Source organism: Cygnus olor, chromosome 4 (genome assembly GCF_009769625.2).
Source record: "Cygnus olor isolate bCygOlo1 chromosome 4, bCygOlo1.pri.v2, whole genome shotgun sequence".
In the NCBI taxonomy this organism is placed as follows: Eukaryota; Metazoa; Chordata; class Aves; order Anseriformes; family Anatidae; genus Cygnus; species Cygnus olor.
The window spans coordinates 32,322,258-32,335,681 of NC_049172.1; the positions used below are offsets into that span (position 1 = coordinate 32,322,258).

The 13,424-nt window shown below is 45.4% G+C and overlaps 1 protein-coding gene across 4 annotated transcripts in view; it reads right to left on the minus strand.

Moving 5' to 3' along the window:
- TMEM131L (transmembrane 131 like) overlaps window positions 1-13,197 on the minus strand; it is a 79,258-nt gene extending 66,061 nt beyond the window's left edge. For 3 of the 4 annotated variants that reach the window (XM_040554533.1, XM_040554530.1, XM_040554531.1), the window contains exons 1-3: window positions 12,993-13,155; window positions 12,701-12,771; window positions 5,721-5,764 (exon numbers count right to left, since the gene is read on the minus strand). In XM_040554533.1, the coding sequence (XP_040410467.1) occupies window positions 5,721-5,764; window positions 12,701-12,771; window positions 12,993-13,116 (239 nt within the window). In that variant the 5' untranslated portion in view covers window positions 13,117-13,155. Of the gene's footprint in view, window positions 1-5,720; window positions 5,765-12,700; window positions 12,772-12,992 lie in introns of all 4 variants that reach the window. The other variant, XM_040554529.1, reaches the window with a different exon arrangement.
- Window positions 13,198-13,424: the final 227 nt, after the last annotated feature.

A 13,424-nucleotide genomic window follows, 5' to 3' on the forward strand; every position in this document is an offset into this window, starting at 1 on the left:
CATACCCCACCAGTTGTTTTTGTTTTAAATTCAAACAGACAGTGTATGCTTGAGATGTATGGCAGTGTATTGTGGCAGTGTATCAAAGACAAATTGAACCTGGTGATGCATCACCTTTAAAATACTCCAGTGAGGGTCAAATAGGACCCGTGCCACAGACAGGAATTTGACAGATCTTTGCACGATGCAGCAGGAGCACCTCATCTGCCACTAGCTCCAGCTCCGAAGCAGCCGTAGCATCAGCTCCTCAGCCTGGTCTGAAACAGTGCAGCTGGCCCGGCTGCTGTTCTCATTTCAGAAATGGTTGAAAGCGACTCTGAAGTAAATAAATAAACGGGTAGCTGACTCATTTGCTAGCACACAGCACTGGCATGCAATGAAGTGGGGGGAAAAAAAACAGGTCTTTTACTCCCTGTGTCAGCAGACAAGCAACACAATTGCAAAAGGACCCGTATTTTGGAAGAAGCAATGCACATAAGGAGCACAGCTGTCCCTAACAGCACGTAATGCAAAGTTCATCAAGGCAAAGTTCATCAGTGAATGAATTACAACACATAAATCAGAGATAAAAAGATTAAAGAAACAAGAGTTCAGTATGCCACCCTGGCCATGCCTGGCAGAAGTCTAACAGAGTAATAATAATGCTAACAGCTCCTTCCAAAACAATTTGTTTCTTCGTCTACAAGAGATCCCTTAACTTTGTCAACCTTCCAACAATTTTCTCTAGTAAGCCTTTCTTATTCTAGCTTCAAGTGATCCTCTTAGTCCCTACAGGGAACCCAGACATTAGAGGTAGGTGCATACATCTCATTCCTACTCCCTGACTTCTATGCTCATTTCTTTATGCATCCAATAAAACTTAAAAAAATGACAGTCCCTTGGTGATTTGGTGAAGTTGTAAGATACAATCTCTATGATGGATCAATTAAACATACAAGTTAGCCAATATCAAAGTATTTTTGGTGCAATTCAGTGAGAACACTGCATATTGTACAAGCGTGTTATTTTATGCCATAGCAACTAAAAAGTCTTTTCCCAAGAAGAAATGTAGCTTTATACATGTAAATATATACAGACATGTATATGAATAGACACACACAAATGTATGTATATACACATGCACAGATGTCTGATTCTTTCTAAAAAGTTCAAACTAATTTAAAACTTAATAAAAGCAATTCTCAGTATTACGAGTTAGGACCAAGCATATATGCTAGGAAAAGTCTTCAACTAATTTTTCAAATACTTTGGGTGGGGGAAGGGGTAAATTCAATGGCAATTACACGATTAGTGGTACTCAGTACAAGCTTAGGTTGAAAACACTGCTTTAGGATGGTTCCTTTTGAACGGTTTCGCATCATACACTGACATTCCCAAATGACTTTTCAGCTTTTCCTTTCGAAACAATTTCTCAATGGATATTCATTTTAATAAAAAAGTTTAAAAAGCAAATGCCACACAAAACAATGTTTTGTTTACACTTGGACATTTGAATCAAATCTTTTTTTTTCCCATTTTCAGTAAGAAAAAGTAGAAGAGAAGAAAACAGGTTGATCCTAAAGATCCTAAACTATTTTTCAATCTTTCTTTTACTGAGTTAGCCACCACCAAAGCTAATTATCTGGCTCGCAAGCTTAATACCAGCTCCATGCCATTACTTTCCAAGAACTGGACTGTCATATTATGGCACTAAGATCACAGGCTTTTTTGAAGGATGAGTCACTCACATAAGTTTTTGGCTTTCCAAAGTGACTTAACAGACAGCCCTTAGTGCCAGACTCATCTGTACCTCTTGACTGCAGAAGGGATGAAGTTGTGGCCAGTGAGAAATTGCCACATATAAACTTGTAGAGTGAAGCTAGGCTAATTCCTGCAGAAAAAATTATCACTACATCTCTTAAGTATCTGCAGGAGTGTTGACCACCTGAGTAATTTTGCAGTTTGTGCACCACGTCTGCATTGCTGTTTCACAGTAAACCCTGCACTTCCCAAATGTTAGTTCAAACCTTTCCAGATCACCAACTTTATTCCTCCTCAGTGATGTTAAACATTTCGCTGATCAACACCAGGAAAAGGCAGCGTGTCCTACCTTTACCTTCCAATTTTTCCTCCATGTCTGAGGCACTGTTCCACAGACAGCAAAAAATGTGGGATGAGGAACAATCCCACTGTGCAATCAAGAGAGGTGAAAGAGTCAGGCACCAGCTGTGACTCCAGTGGCTGGAGCATCCCAGCAGCAGGAACCCACCTGAGACCAGTACCACCAGTGAGCAGCTGCAGTCCACTGGTCAAATTCTTGGAGATCAAAGTCAAGCAGCAATGTACGACTTAACTCACTGGATCACACTTGTAATTCTCCTATTAGTTGATACCTATCTACTGAAAGCAAAACATGCTTCAGGTAAAGGTTGCAGGATGTCCTCTCACTGATTATATACCATACTCTTACTGTCTCTCTCTCCTTTCTCACAGACTATTAATACATGCCACATTCAGAGTACACAACAGTATTTGCTCAATGTGTTTTACTGAGTGCAACCTGGTACAACTGTTATTTAACACATCAGCTTGGAATCTGGTTTCTCAAAGCCCCCCCCTTGAAGTCCTCAAAACCACAGATTAACAACGTCATACGTACCAAAACTCCTTTTTGCTTTTGATAGTCCAATGTAGTTCTTTAAAGCAGAAAGCTAAACAATTCAAAAACATTGTATACATCACTGAACGGTACTATACCTTCAACTGTGCCTTTTGACTTATTCTGCTGCTTTAGCAAAAGCACAGTAAAGTAATAAGCTTAAATCTTGAAAATTTAACTTCCAGCTGTGGTAAGTGAATATTCACCAGCATGAAGGAAAAAAGAGACTTTTCAGTCAACACCTGTCATTGACTTTCTTCTAACACCCTGAACCAAGTTATTCTTCTGGAGAGCATCTTTTCACTGACCACATGCAAATGCAAGAAACAATTTTTAAGGAAACGTGAAGCTTTTTTAACAGGCTAGTCCAAATAAGCATGACTAAACACGTTAAAGACTGTGGCCTGAAGCAGTACATCCAGCAAGTATCTACAATCCATCATTTCTTATTTTAGAGGCTGATCCAGAGAGACAGAAAGCAGAGGAAAGCAACCTGTGGTAGCAGACAAGCAATCAGAAAGGCAAGAATTGCAGACTGGAAATTAAGGAGTTGCAAATTACCCTTTTTTCACTCAAGGCAACAGGAAACCTATGGATCTCCATATCAACCACTTCCCATTCACCTCTGAACCAGCTCTTTACAAAAAAATGGTATTTTGGCAATGCCTTGTCACTTTCACGCAAACTTCTCTATTTAATCAAGTTCACCCTAGGACAGAAATGATGAGACAACATCCATCCCTCCAGAGCACTCAGCCAAAAACAAGAGCAAAAGACCACCACCCCACATGGAAGATCCTGTGATGCACATGCAATACACAGGAAGCCAGTTAACAGACTGTTAATGCTTTAGTATTTTTTAAAGTGGGTTAACAAGCTCCCAAGAGAGTCCATTAACTTAGAATTAAAATTGAATAAAACAATGTTTTGGGAAGAGACTTTCTCCTTTATGCCCCAAGACACTGAACTCTCTCTGCTTTCTTTGGCTCTGGGGAAATTTTTGATTTCTCTGTCTCCATTAACTTTTGTTCACACCACTGCTCTAAGGTGCTTTGCTTCTGGTGCTCGAGGGGCTCCACATCAAGCCTCAGTATCTTCAGCTGATTTCCCTAGGGCATGCTGGCAGACGAGATGGAGATAATGCAACCTCTCAGGTTCTGCTGCTATAGGAAAAGAAAATCCCCATCATTTCAGCGCACAGTAACATAAAACAAGGGAATGAAAGCTCATCTGGAAAGAAGCTCTTACCCTTCTAACAGATCTTTGCTACATACAGCCTACACTCTAACATTCCTTCGATACACACAGATCAGTGTTTACGTACTACAGCAAACTACAACAGCTTAAAAGATGCACAGAAATCAGCGTGTGTTTAGGCTAGCTTCCTGAAGCATCTGAGTGTATGACAATAGAAGGATGTTTCCATCCGTGTAACAGTGAGCCTTGGAAGCTTTACTTTCAGAAAACAAGTTCACTAATGAAAATGAGTAATTACTAGAAAATCTTTAAGCACCTGAAGGACAAAACCAAACCACTTTTTCCTATCTGAGGATCAAGAACTATTTATCTCTCAACTGTATTTTTATTATTGCCATATTAGCCAATCACTCCATCCACCTCCTGAGAGAGAGAGGCAGGTGAAGGGGTTATTTTCCCTAAAACACATCTCTTGCTACTAACAAAAGCCTCAGTAACCACCTTAAGCACAGCATTTGAGACTGTTGTCTTCTAACTATGTCTCAAGAAAGAGAACATGCTTCGGCACGCAGTGAAAATTTTGCACCAAAACCATAGTAATCCCCAGCTGAAAGACAGAAGGTTCTGTATTTGTGCAGAGAAAATGCCAGCTTTCAACAGTTTACCCCCTCGCAATCCTCTTCTCAAAGAGGAGAGAAAAGAGATTTTTGTTCTCCGCGCAGATATGAATCAGAGGATGTAGGTAAGCACAAACTGCCAGTGACACCTGTTAGAGGCAGCAATAACACTGCCATCCTGTTTCTACGCCACCTTTGTCACTTCCATGTAGATGAGGCACAAGAGCCCTAAGCTGATGCTGGGTCCAGAAGAGAGGGTTCCTGATGGGGCAGTGAAAGGGAGAAAAAAAGCTCTGAAGAAGTATTGCAGCGCAGGACCAGCAGATCAAAACCATCCCCTTTCTACTCCCATGCTTACCCCTGCTGCCAACTCCCAGCAATGCTTGCGTTTTTAAACAGATCTACTCACTCTCAAACCCTAGCTAAGGGCAAAGACAGGAGATAAATGAGAAAAGCATTTCAGGCGAACTACAGCCGTCAGAACATGGTGGTGTTACACGTGTTTATTTTAAGTCTTGTGATCTTTGTGACTGGCATGGCATGGAAAGCTGTACCCACATTAACACATACCAAAGGAAGGAAGTGTTTCACTGGGAGATGTCCAAGCATTTTAATCTAGACACTTAGAGGAAACAAAATGTGTGTTCAAAATATAAAATCTGCAGCGCTATTTACCCAGCCCTCCAAAACAGAGGAGGCCTAGCGTTAAAGGAAAGAGCAGAGTTGAAGGCTACGTTTAACAGCTTTATTACTTATCTGATTTTAAAAAAATAAAAAATAAAGCAGGCTATTTATTGTTCCACAGCAACACATTAATAAGTCTTTGGCTTTAAATCTTCCTTATCCCCACAGTACACATTAACACTCCAAGACTACTTACGTTTGCAAGTTTTGGAACTGAAAATCGTCCTCTTGTTTAAAGAAACAACTTACAAAATATAAAGCAGAACTGATGAACACAGTATTTTTTCTGTGTAAAAGCGATGAAAAGTAAACGCAGCTTAGAGATGGAATAAAGAGAAACAGATGCAAGAGGGCATTTAGGTCTTGCATATGCTGTACACTGTTTTTTGGCTCTGCTAACAAATTAATATTAACATCAGTTGAGAAACTAGTAAGTCACACGTATTGAAAATGTATTTAATACGCAGCAGAAAAACATCATTTTTAGTAATCTGCCCAATTACACTTCAGTATTTCCTAAAGTAAAAAAAAAAAAAAAGAAGAAAAAAAGCTTCAATACTCATTTTCATTTAAGTTTTGCTTACCTCTGCTCTTGTGGATGTTCCTCCACATCCTCCTCAGAATCAGCCTAACAAAGAAAGAAAATACTGCGTAAGGATCTCAGAATTGCAACAGCATGCACTGGACATATGCACCATTTCTAACCCCTCTGAAGTTCGACTCTATTCTAACTTGTCTGGAAAAAAAATTAAAAATCTAAAATTCCTCCAGCGATTCCTTTGTGGTCCAAGTAAGGTGGATGTTGGCCATCCCATTTGCGGTTACAGCTCATTTTGCCAAATAAATGGTGTCTTATCATGGCTATTCCATTATTTTTTCAAATGTTGATTTAACAGACTTATTTTCCATTTATACAAATGCATCTAAGATTCTGTTCATACATACAATTTCAATCTGAAAACATCAATTGCCCTCAAGCTACGGGAAGGCTGATTATTTCCACCTTCAAATTACGTGCCCTGTGTAAGTAAATGTCATTCACCAGTATCTGAGCAAGCATGATGTGTAAAACCTTGAAATTCAGGTCACACGGTAACGCCAAAAGCAAAGGCAAGGCAGCAAGTTCTAACTAAGGCAGCAAGATCCCAACCCCAGATCTTACCAACAATCAGCAAAACGTACAAAAATCGTGCAGAGCTTAAGCTTACAGCACAGCAGCTCAGCTCAATTATTGGACAAAGGTAATTTTCAAGACGCGCAGGAAACAAACCATGGCAGCTTGCAGCTGACCACTAAACACTTTGAAGTGTCTACAGAAATGAACTCAAGCGTTGGTTCAAGGAGCTCCATGCAGGAAATCCATTTAAAACAAGCAGGTAGCTGTGTTCTGGACCAGCTGAAATTTCCAGGAGAGCTGTAGGTGTAATTCAAAGCGGAACATGTTACAACAGCCCAATCTGCTCTGATGCAATGAGGCACAACTTCGGGGAGATTAACATTTTCGAGACGAGGTCACGGTTCTCCTGCCAAGCACAGCTGGTAAGCTTTCCCAGCCACTGCAGAAGCAGGTGATGGTTCCACAAGACACCAGATAAAGACGGCAGCAATGAAAAGGTAGGAAAAATATAAAAAAACAACTTTAAAATTAAGAGAGAGCACCTTCCACCACTCCTCCCACACATTTTCCATTTAACTGCATCACTCACAGGCCACAAGACACTAGCTTTCACCAGCTTTTGTTTTCTCTACACAATGGGGAGGAAAAAAAAAAATCACTTCGTTGTCCAGGTCATTCTGCAGCATGGACCCACCTGGAGGTCCTGTGGCCAGCGTTCACAGAGGCCTGGCAACCTCCTCCAATGACCAAGCAGGCAAAGGTTTGCTAGACCCTACCTGAAAGGCACAACACAAAAGCACCACCCGTTTTCCAGTTTCTCCAAGCTCGTGCCACATTTCCAGGTCCTTGGTACCATAACACACAAAATCAGAGGACTCCTCATCCACCTCTCCCAGGAACAGCTTTTCTGCCACACAGACTGGCAATCTATCCTCATTTTAAATGGCTTAACTCTTCCTTTAAATGGTTTAACATCTGCCAGGCATTAGAAACCTGGGACTGTCACCACAGTGTTCACTCTTAACACTCATTATCTTTGCATTGACTACTTCTCTTCTTCACATTTTGTTAAGCAATGACGAAGAAAAACGTTCCCAATCTACGGTGCAGCCACAGCATGAAAATTCAACTGTGCAAGAAAAAGAAATATATATATAAATACCATGCTTGACTTGGGAGCACGCATGCAGAGCTCCATTTCCAGCATTCTCCAACCTTCTCCCCTCCTCTGTATATGTCACGCATACGTCATGCTACACACAGACTGAGGATTTAAAAAAGAAAAAGAAGGCAAAGCCAGCAACCTTTATCCAGCTACAATTTTGCCATACAAGTACTACAAGGGGCTAGAAGGAAACAGCTCCTGATGCCAAAATGCAGGCCACAGCAGCCTATCCATGACAGGAAAGAAAAAAAAAGATCCCCTTCTCCAAACCTCATCCTGAATACAGGCAGGCACTTATCTTGTGCCCTGAAAGAGCCTCCCTCATGTCACACAAGGCATGAGAGCCTGGTCTGACAGTTTCTGCATAATCTGCATGGCCAGCCAGTCTCAAGTCATATCAGCACCATCCAGAAGCTCAACTGGGAGGCTGGAAGAGCCTTTTAACAGCCCAAAGAGGAACATAATCCCACCCTAAGTCTGTCTCTGGCTTTCACACAACTTGTGTGCCTTCAGACAAGCCCTGCTTTGAAGTAGGTGACTCTGTATATTCAATTTGTGCATGGCTGATAGGATATGCCTCTCTTAATGACATACCGCAGTGCCACATATCTCAGATACATATGCAAGATCAAGGTCTTCATCAGCTTTCGCAACTGGCAGACTAATTAACCTTATTAGCCCCTGAGCAGCACTGAAGAACAGGAACTGAAGACAAGTCTCTACTACATGGGCCAAAAGGAAAAGAAAAATACGTATCTTTCAGAGCTAGGCAGAATCTTTACGGTGAAAGCCCACACAGCTCTGTATTTGCCCCTTGCCTGTAACTGACTATAATACAGCAAATATTGTGGCATCTTCCTTTTTCTCCAAAATTCAATACCTGAAACATTATCACAATAATCTGAAATAAGCAGTCACTGTAACTTCCTACATGCCTGCAAAGAAATTCAAATGTACTCAAGGCGTTCCTCTAATGAAACATCTTGCTCATGTCCTACACACAACATGCATAGACAGAAGAAAACCCATTACATCAGATAGACACAAACAGACACCAGGAAAAAAAAAAAAGGTTGGTATATACTACCTTTGATGCCTTGCTGTCATTTTCAATTGTAAGACCTCAAATTTAGCCTTCATTATTTCACTTTAAAATTAAATTGAAGGGGCTAAAAGGAAAGCATTGAATGTCCTCCTCCATATATACCTAATTGGCTCGGCCCTGCCTTTAGATTCTCAGAGTAATTACCACAGCAGTCTCCGATGGAGATAATCACACTACATCAGTTCCCCAGTACCTCTTTTAAGTGGTGTCCATCATAAATAGCAGATGGCATTTGTGTCTCTCCTTTCATTTTTTTGTGGCTGTGGATACAGAAGGCCAGATCCCCTTACCATGCTTCTCCTTGAGTTCTTTTCTCTCCTCTTTAGAGGAAAAAAAAAACAACAAAAGACACACGTAACTAACTACACTGAAGTTTTGCACTGTCTGTTTATATTTGGAGCTTTTTCAGCCTTTCATGGTGAAGGGCTTGACTGTTAAGTCCTACCCAAAGAGCTCTTCTCCTGAGCATTTCAGTTAAATAACTATTAACAGGTTACATACAACCAAACCCACAAAATAATAAAGTTTGAATAAAAAACACAACTGCTTTAATCAAGGCTCTCCCAATTGGTACCTTCTTCCACGTCAAAATCCTACTGGCTTTCCATTCATCTCCCAACCGTCAAGGCTGGCAAGACTTCATATTCTTCAGCATCAGTGACAAGTACCAGGAAACAAAACAAAAATCCAGCCACCCTGGAGATGTTTCGTGTCATGATGCTATAAAAAGAAGGTTGAGGAAAAGGAGGAAGAGGAGGAGAACACAGGAGCTCTGCGGCCACACTACCTTTACAAAGAAAGGGGAACTCGGCCCTAAGGGAATACTGACACCACCTCGGGCTGGAAAACTGAGCCCATTTCAAAGCAAAAAGGAAGAAATACTAACGTTGGAGGAAGATGGATGGAAGGACGCTATCCTCCCCGAGTTCAGGGGCCCACGCACCCCCTCACAGCCCGCGACGCCCGGCCACCCTTCAGGCCTGGCCATGGGCCAGCAGCCGCAGGTGAGCCACCACCCCCTGCAGTCAGGGCGTTTTCAGAGGGAGCCAAAAGCAAGAGAAACGCTCCCAAGGAGAGGGGAAGAAAAAAAAGGCGTGAAGCTACACACAGGAGGGAAGTTGGGAGGGCGCCTGCAAACAATGAGAGGGAAGCAAGAGGAAACAGAAGGTAGAGTGACGAGGGTGGAGGCGTGTAGGCCGCCGGCGGCTCTGCTCCAGCGGGCGCATTCGCAGAGCGCACGCAGACACAGTGATGCTACCAGAGGCCTGTGGAACGACTACAAAGATTAAAACACCTCCCCCTTCCTTGTAACACGATTTCTTTATTCCGCTTGTGATCTTGAAAACAAAAGCAGGCATAGGCAACTTGGCAGCTGACTGGGCGACTGGCCGATCTAATTCCCATTCTCAAATGCTGCATGCAGCAAGAAATGCTCAAAATTGCTATGTCACAGACAGTTGATGATGCATGGAAAATAACATAATAGTGCAAAGCCACTACAGAAAGGCAAAAGCATCATTCAGACAGTGCTGGTAGCCTGCCAAAGCCAGGCAAAAGGACTGGACAGACGGGACAAGCTCATCTCTACCCCGTTCAGAGCTCGCAACGTGCGGGCAGGGTAGAGGTACATTGGAAGAGTGGCACGCATGGCTCCTTCCTGGGATTCTTCCTTTCTGCATGGCAAGTCCTTGCTGTTGTGCTGCACTCCTTCCTGTCTGTCTGTCCTTCCTTTCCTCTCTCCTCAACAGAAGAGGAAGAAGCCGATCAAGAAACCAGGATGCTTCCCATGCCCAACGCCTTCCCTTGGACCCATCTTTAAACACATGGATGAATCTACTCATGAGTATTCCCTATCAAACAACATTTCTTACCCACTCAAGAGGCAGGAAGTTATTCATCCTACTAGATCCTTACCACCACATCACCACTGTTCTGGTCCAGCGACACTGGCAATAACCGCCTGGGTGTCTACCTGGGAAAGCCTGCTCTCGCAAGGAAGAGAATATGGACAACCTCCTTACAGCAGCAATTCAGATCCTTTTCTTTTTGTGGAGTGTGGCCACCAACAAGCAGTAAATCTCTTGTGAGTTTAACCATCCCTCCAACACAGGAAGGGAAGTCAAACGTTAACAGGTGAAGAGGTTTTCTGAATGTCAAGAGCTAATGCTAACACCCCTGCCAAGCTCTTCACCAACCCATAAGGCAGCAGTGCGACAGCGCTGAATTGTTTTCACTAGCTCAGACATAGCCAAATAGGTACATACCAAAGGTGATCGAAACAGGGCAATGCTTGGTCCCTCAGGAGCTCAGAGAAAAGCTACAAATAGCAATAGCAGGCCAGTGGCATTGCTCCTCATTAGAGGAAGAGTCAGTCCATAACTAAGGAGATGGCCCATCAACACATCCACAGGCACACAGAGAGGTCGCCTTTCCTCTTCCTGCTAACTGGAAAGGCAGCTTCAAAAGGGTCATCCAGCCACAAGCCTGAAAAGAGCTAAGTAAAGCCAAAGCCCACAAGGGAATAGAAATTTGAGTACCAGGGCTGGGCCTGGAACCACGCTTTGGTTTTAAAACCTGACTGCAGAACCTCCTGTTTCTGCTTGAGCAGTGTCCTACTACACAGATGCTGCTTGCACCTCCAAGCTCCAAAGAGAAAGCTATGTAAAGCAGTCTTTGCACCACCAGTGCTCACAGACACTGGTTCATCTGTCTCTTAAAGTCAATGTTTTACTTCAGCGAGCCTATCGTGATTTCTTCTCACCCTGTTGCAACTGAAATTAGGTCTGTTTTCTTCCCTGCATACCCAATGCTGCATCTACAGAAACGAAAGAACAGGCTCATCCTTTTTGCTGCTGCAAGGGTTCAGGTTCAGCAGGACCATGCACTAAAGGACAACAAGTTCCAGGGCCATTCACAACTGGTTTTGCTGCAGCCACGCCAGAGCTCGTTTTTTGAGGATGCTCAAGAACAAAGTGTTTTCCAAGAGGACCTAATCTTCTCAGGAAGTAAACATTATGTAATCACCTCTCTGCTATGAAAAGCAACTATAAACAACTGCATTATGTGGTCCTACATCTAATGCATCTTAACGTCTTCAAGGTAAAGGCTAACAAGGAAGAAGCAGACTTCTCTGAGCACCTCTGGCCACGGAGACTCTGCACCTTCCCCCAGCTGTTACCGTATCTACACTTCTGAATAGCACCAGGCAAATTCAGAACAGCATAACAGATAAAAAAAAAAAGGGGGGGGGGGGAGGGGGAAGGAGAATATGAAATGTACAACAGAAAATGCTTCCATAATACCAGAACAGAGAAAGCTGGGCCCCAGGAAGCAGCGTCAATCGGCAACTAGCTGCGGTGAGAAATAACACTTGTGCTGTTTTTCCCCCACGTCAGTGGATATCGGTGGTCGAGCACTGAAGGCAGAAGGGCATAATGGCTCGGGAGAAAGGAATTGCTCTGCTTTCCCTCTCGCACAAGACGGCGTCCCTAAGGACTGATTCTCCCCAGTTATAAGCCTGGTGCCTTGAAGTCTAGGAAGGCACAGCTCGACATATGGCAGAGTCCGTCACCGCGAGTTAAATGACTGCCTCAAATGCCATAAACTCCAGGCCACCGCTGCCAGCACTCCTCCTCCTGCACAGGCTCCGCCGCGTATTTTTACCGTTCCAGCTCCTCTCCCCATGCAGATTTCTGCAGTTTTCGCCACCGCTCGACAAAAGGAGCTAAACAAAACCAAAATGCACCACGACGGGGGGAGTGACATCATAAATGATGTGTCATTTGAGGGGGGAAAAAAAAACAAAAATGGCTTCACCTGAGCGGTGCTGCGAAATATAAATATATGCATATTTACTGCATGCGCATTTGGCGTTTGCCACGCAAAGGCGCAGGCAGGCAGGCAGGCACGCTCGGCCTTTAAAAAATAAAGGGGAAAAGAAATAAAAATAAAAAAAAAGGGAAAGCGGAGAAAATAAAGCTAATAAAGCTGACCCCCTCCCCCCGGGTGCAGGGGCAGAAGGCGTGCAGGGGAAGCAACCCCCGGGAACATGGACGCCGCCTGACAGCACGGCCCCGGCCGGCTCCCCACCTCCGGCCCCACACCCTGACCCCATAAGCCCCCCCCCGGCCCTATAAGCGCCCTCCCGCCCCAATAAGCGCCCCCCGGCCCCCCTCACCTGCGCGGGCAGCAGGAGCTCGCCCTCCTCGGCCTGCCACAGCTCCACCACGCCGGGGATGGGCTCGATGGCTGCGGGCAGAGAGAGAAACCGCACATGTACCCACCGCCGGGGGCCACGGGAGCAGCGGGGGGGGGCGCGGGGCCAGCCGCGGCCGCCCGCCTTTGTGTCCCCGGGCTGCCACCGCGGCAGCGCCCTGGGGACGGGGGCGGCGGCCCCGCTCTCCCCCCCCGCAGCAGCAGCAGCAGCAACAACAGCGGCGGCGCCCCCCCGGGCCGTCCCCGTCGCTCACCTTGCCCCTGCGCCTCCCCGGGTCGGAAGCAGGGCAGCAGGACGTGGAAGACGCCCAGCAGGAGGTTCATGGCCGCGGCCGCGCGGCAGTGCCCGCCGTGCTGCGGGTAGCGCAGCCCCGCCATGCCGAGCCGCGCCGCGCCGTGCTGCGGCTGGGCGGGGGCGGGGGGCGGCGCCGCGCCGGGCAGGGCTCGCCCATCGCCGCAGAGGCCGCGCCCCCTTCCCCGGCCGTGTGTCGGGCTGGCGTGAGGCGACGCCGCCATCTTGGACCCCCGCGTTTTGGGGGAACCGGCAGCTTCCATCCCGGCGCCAGGGGCACCGGCAGCCTCCATCCCGGCCCCAAGGGCACCAGCAGCCTCTGTCCCAGCCTCCCGGTCAACGACCGGCAGCCACTGCCGGGGCTTGTTGATGAGGCACTGCTCACGTCCCCTGG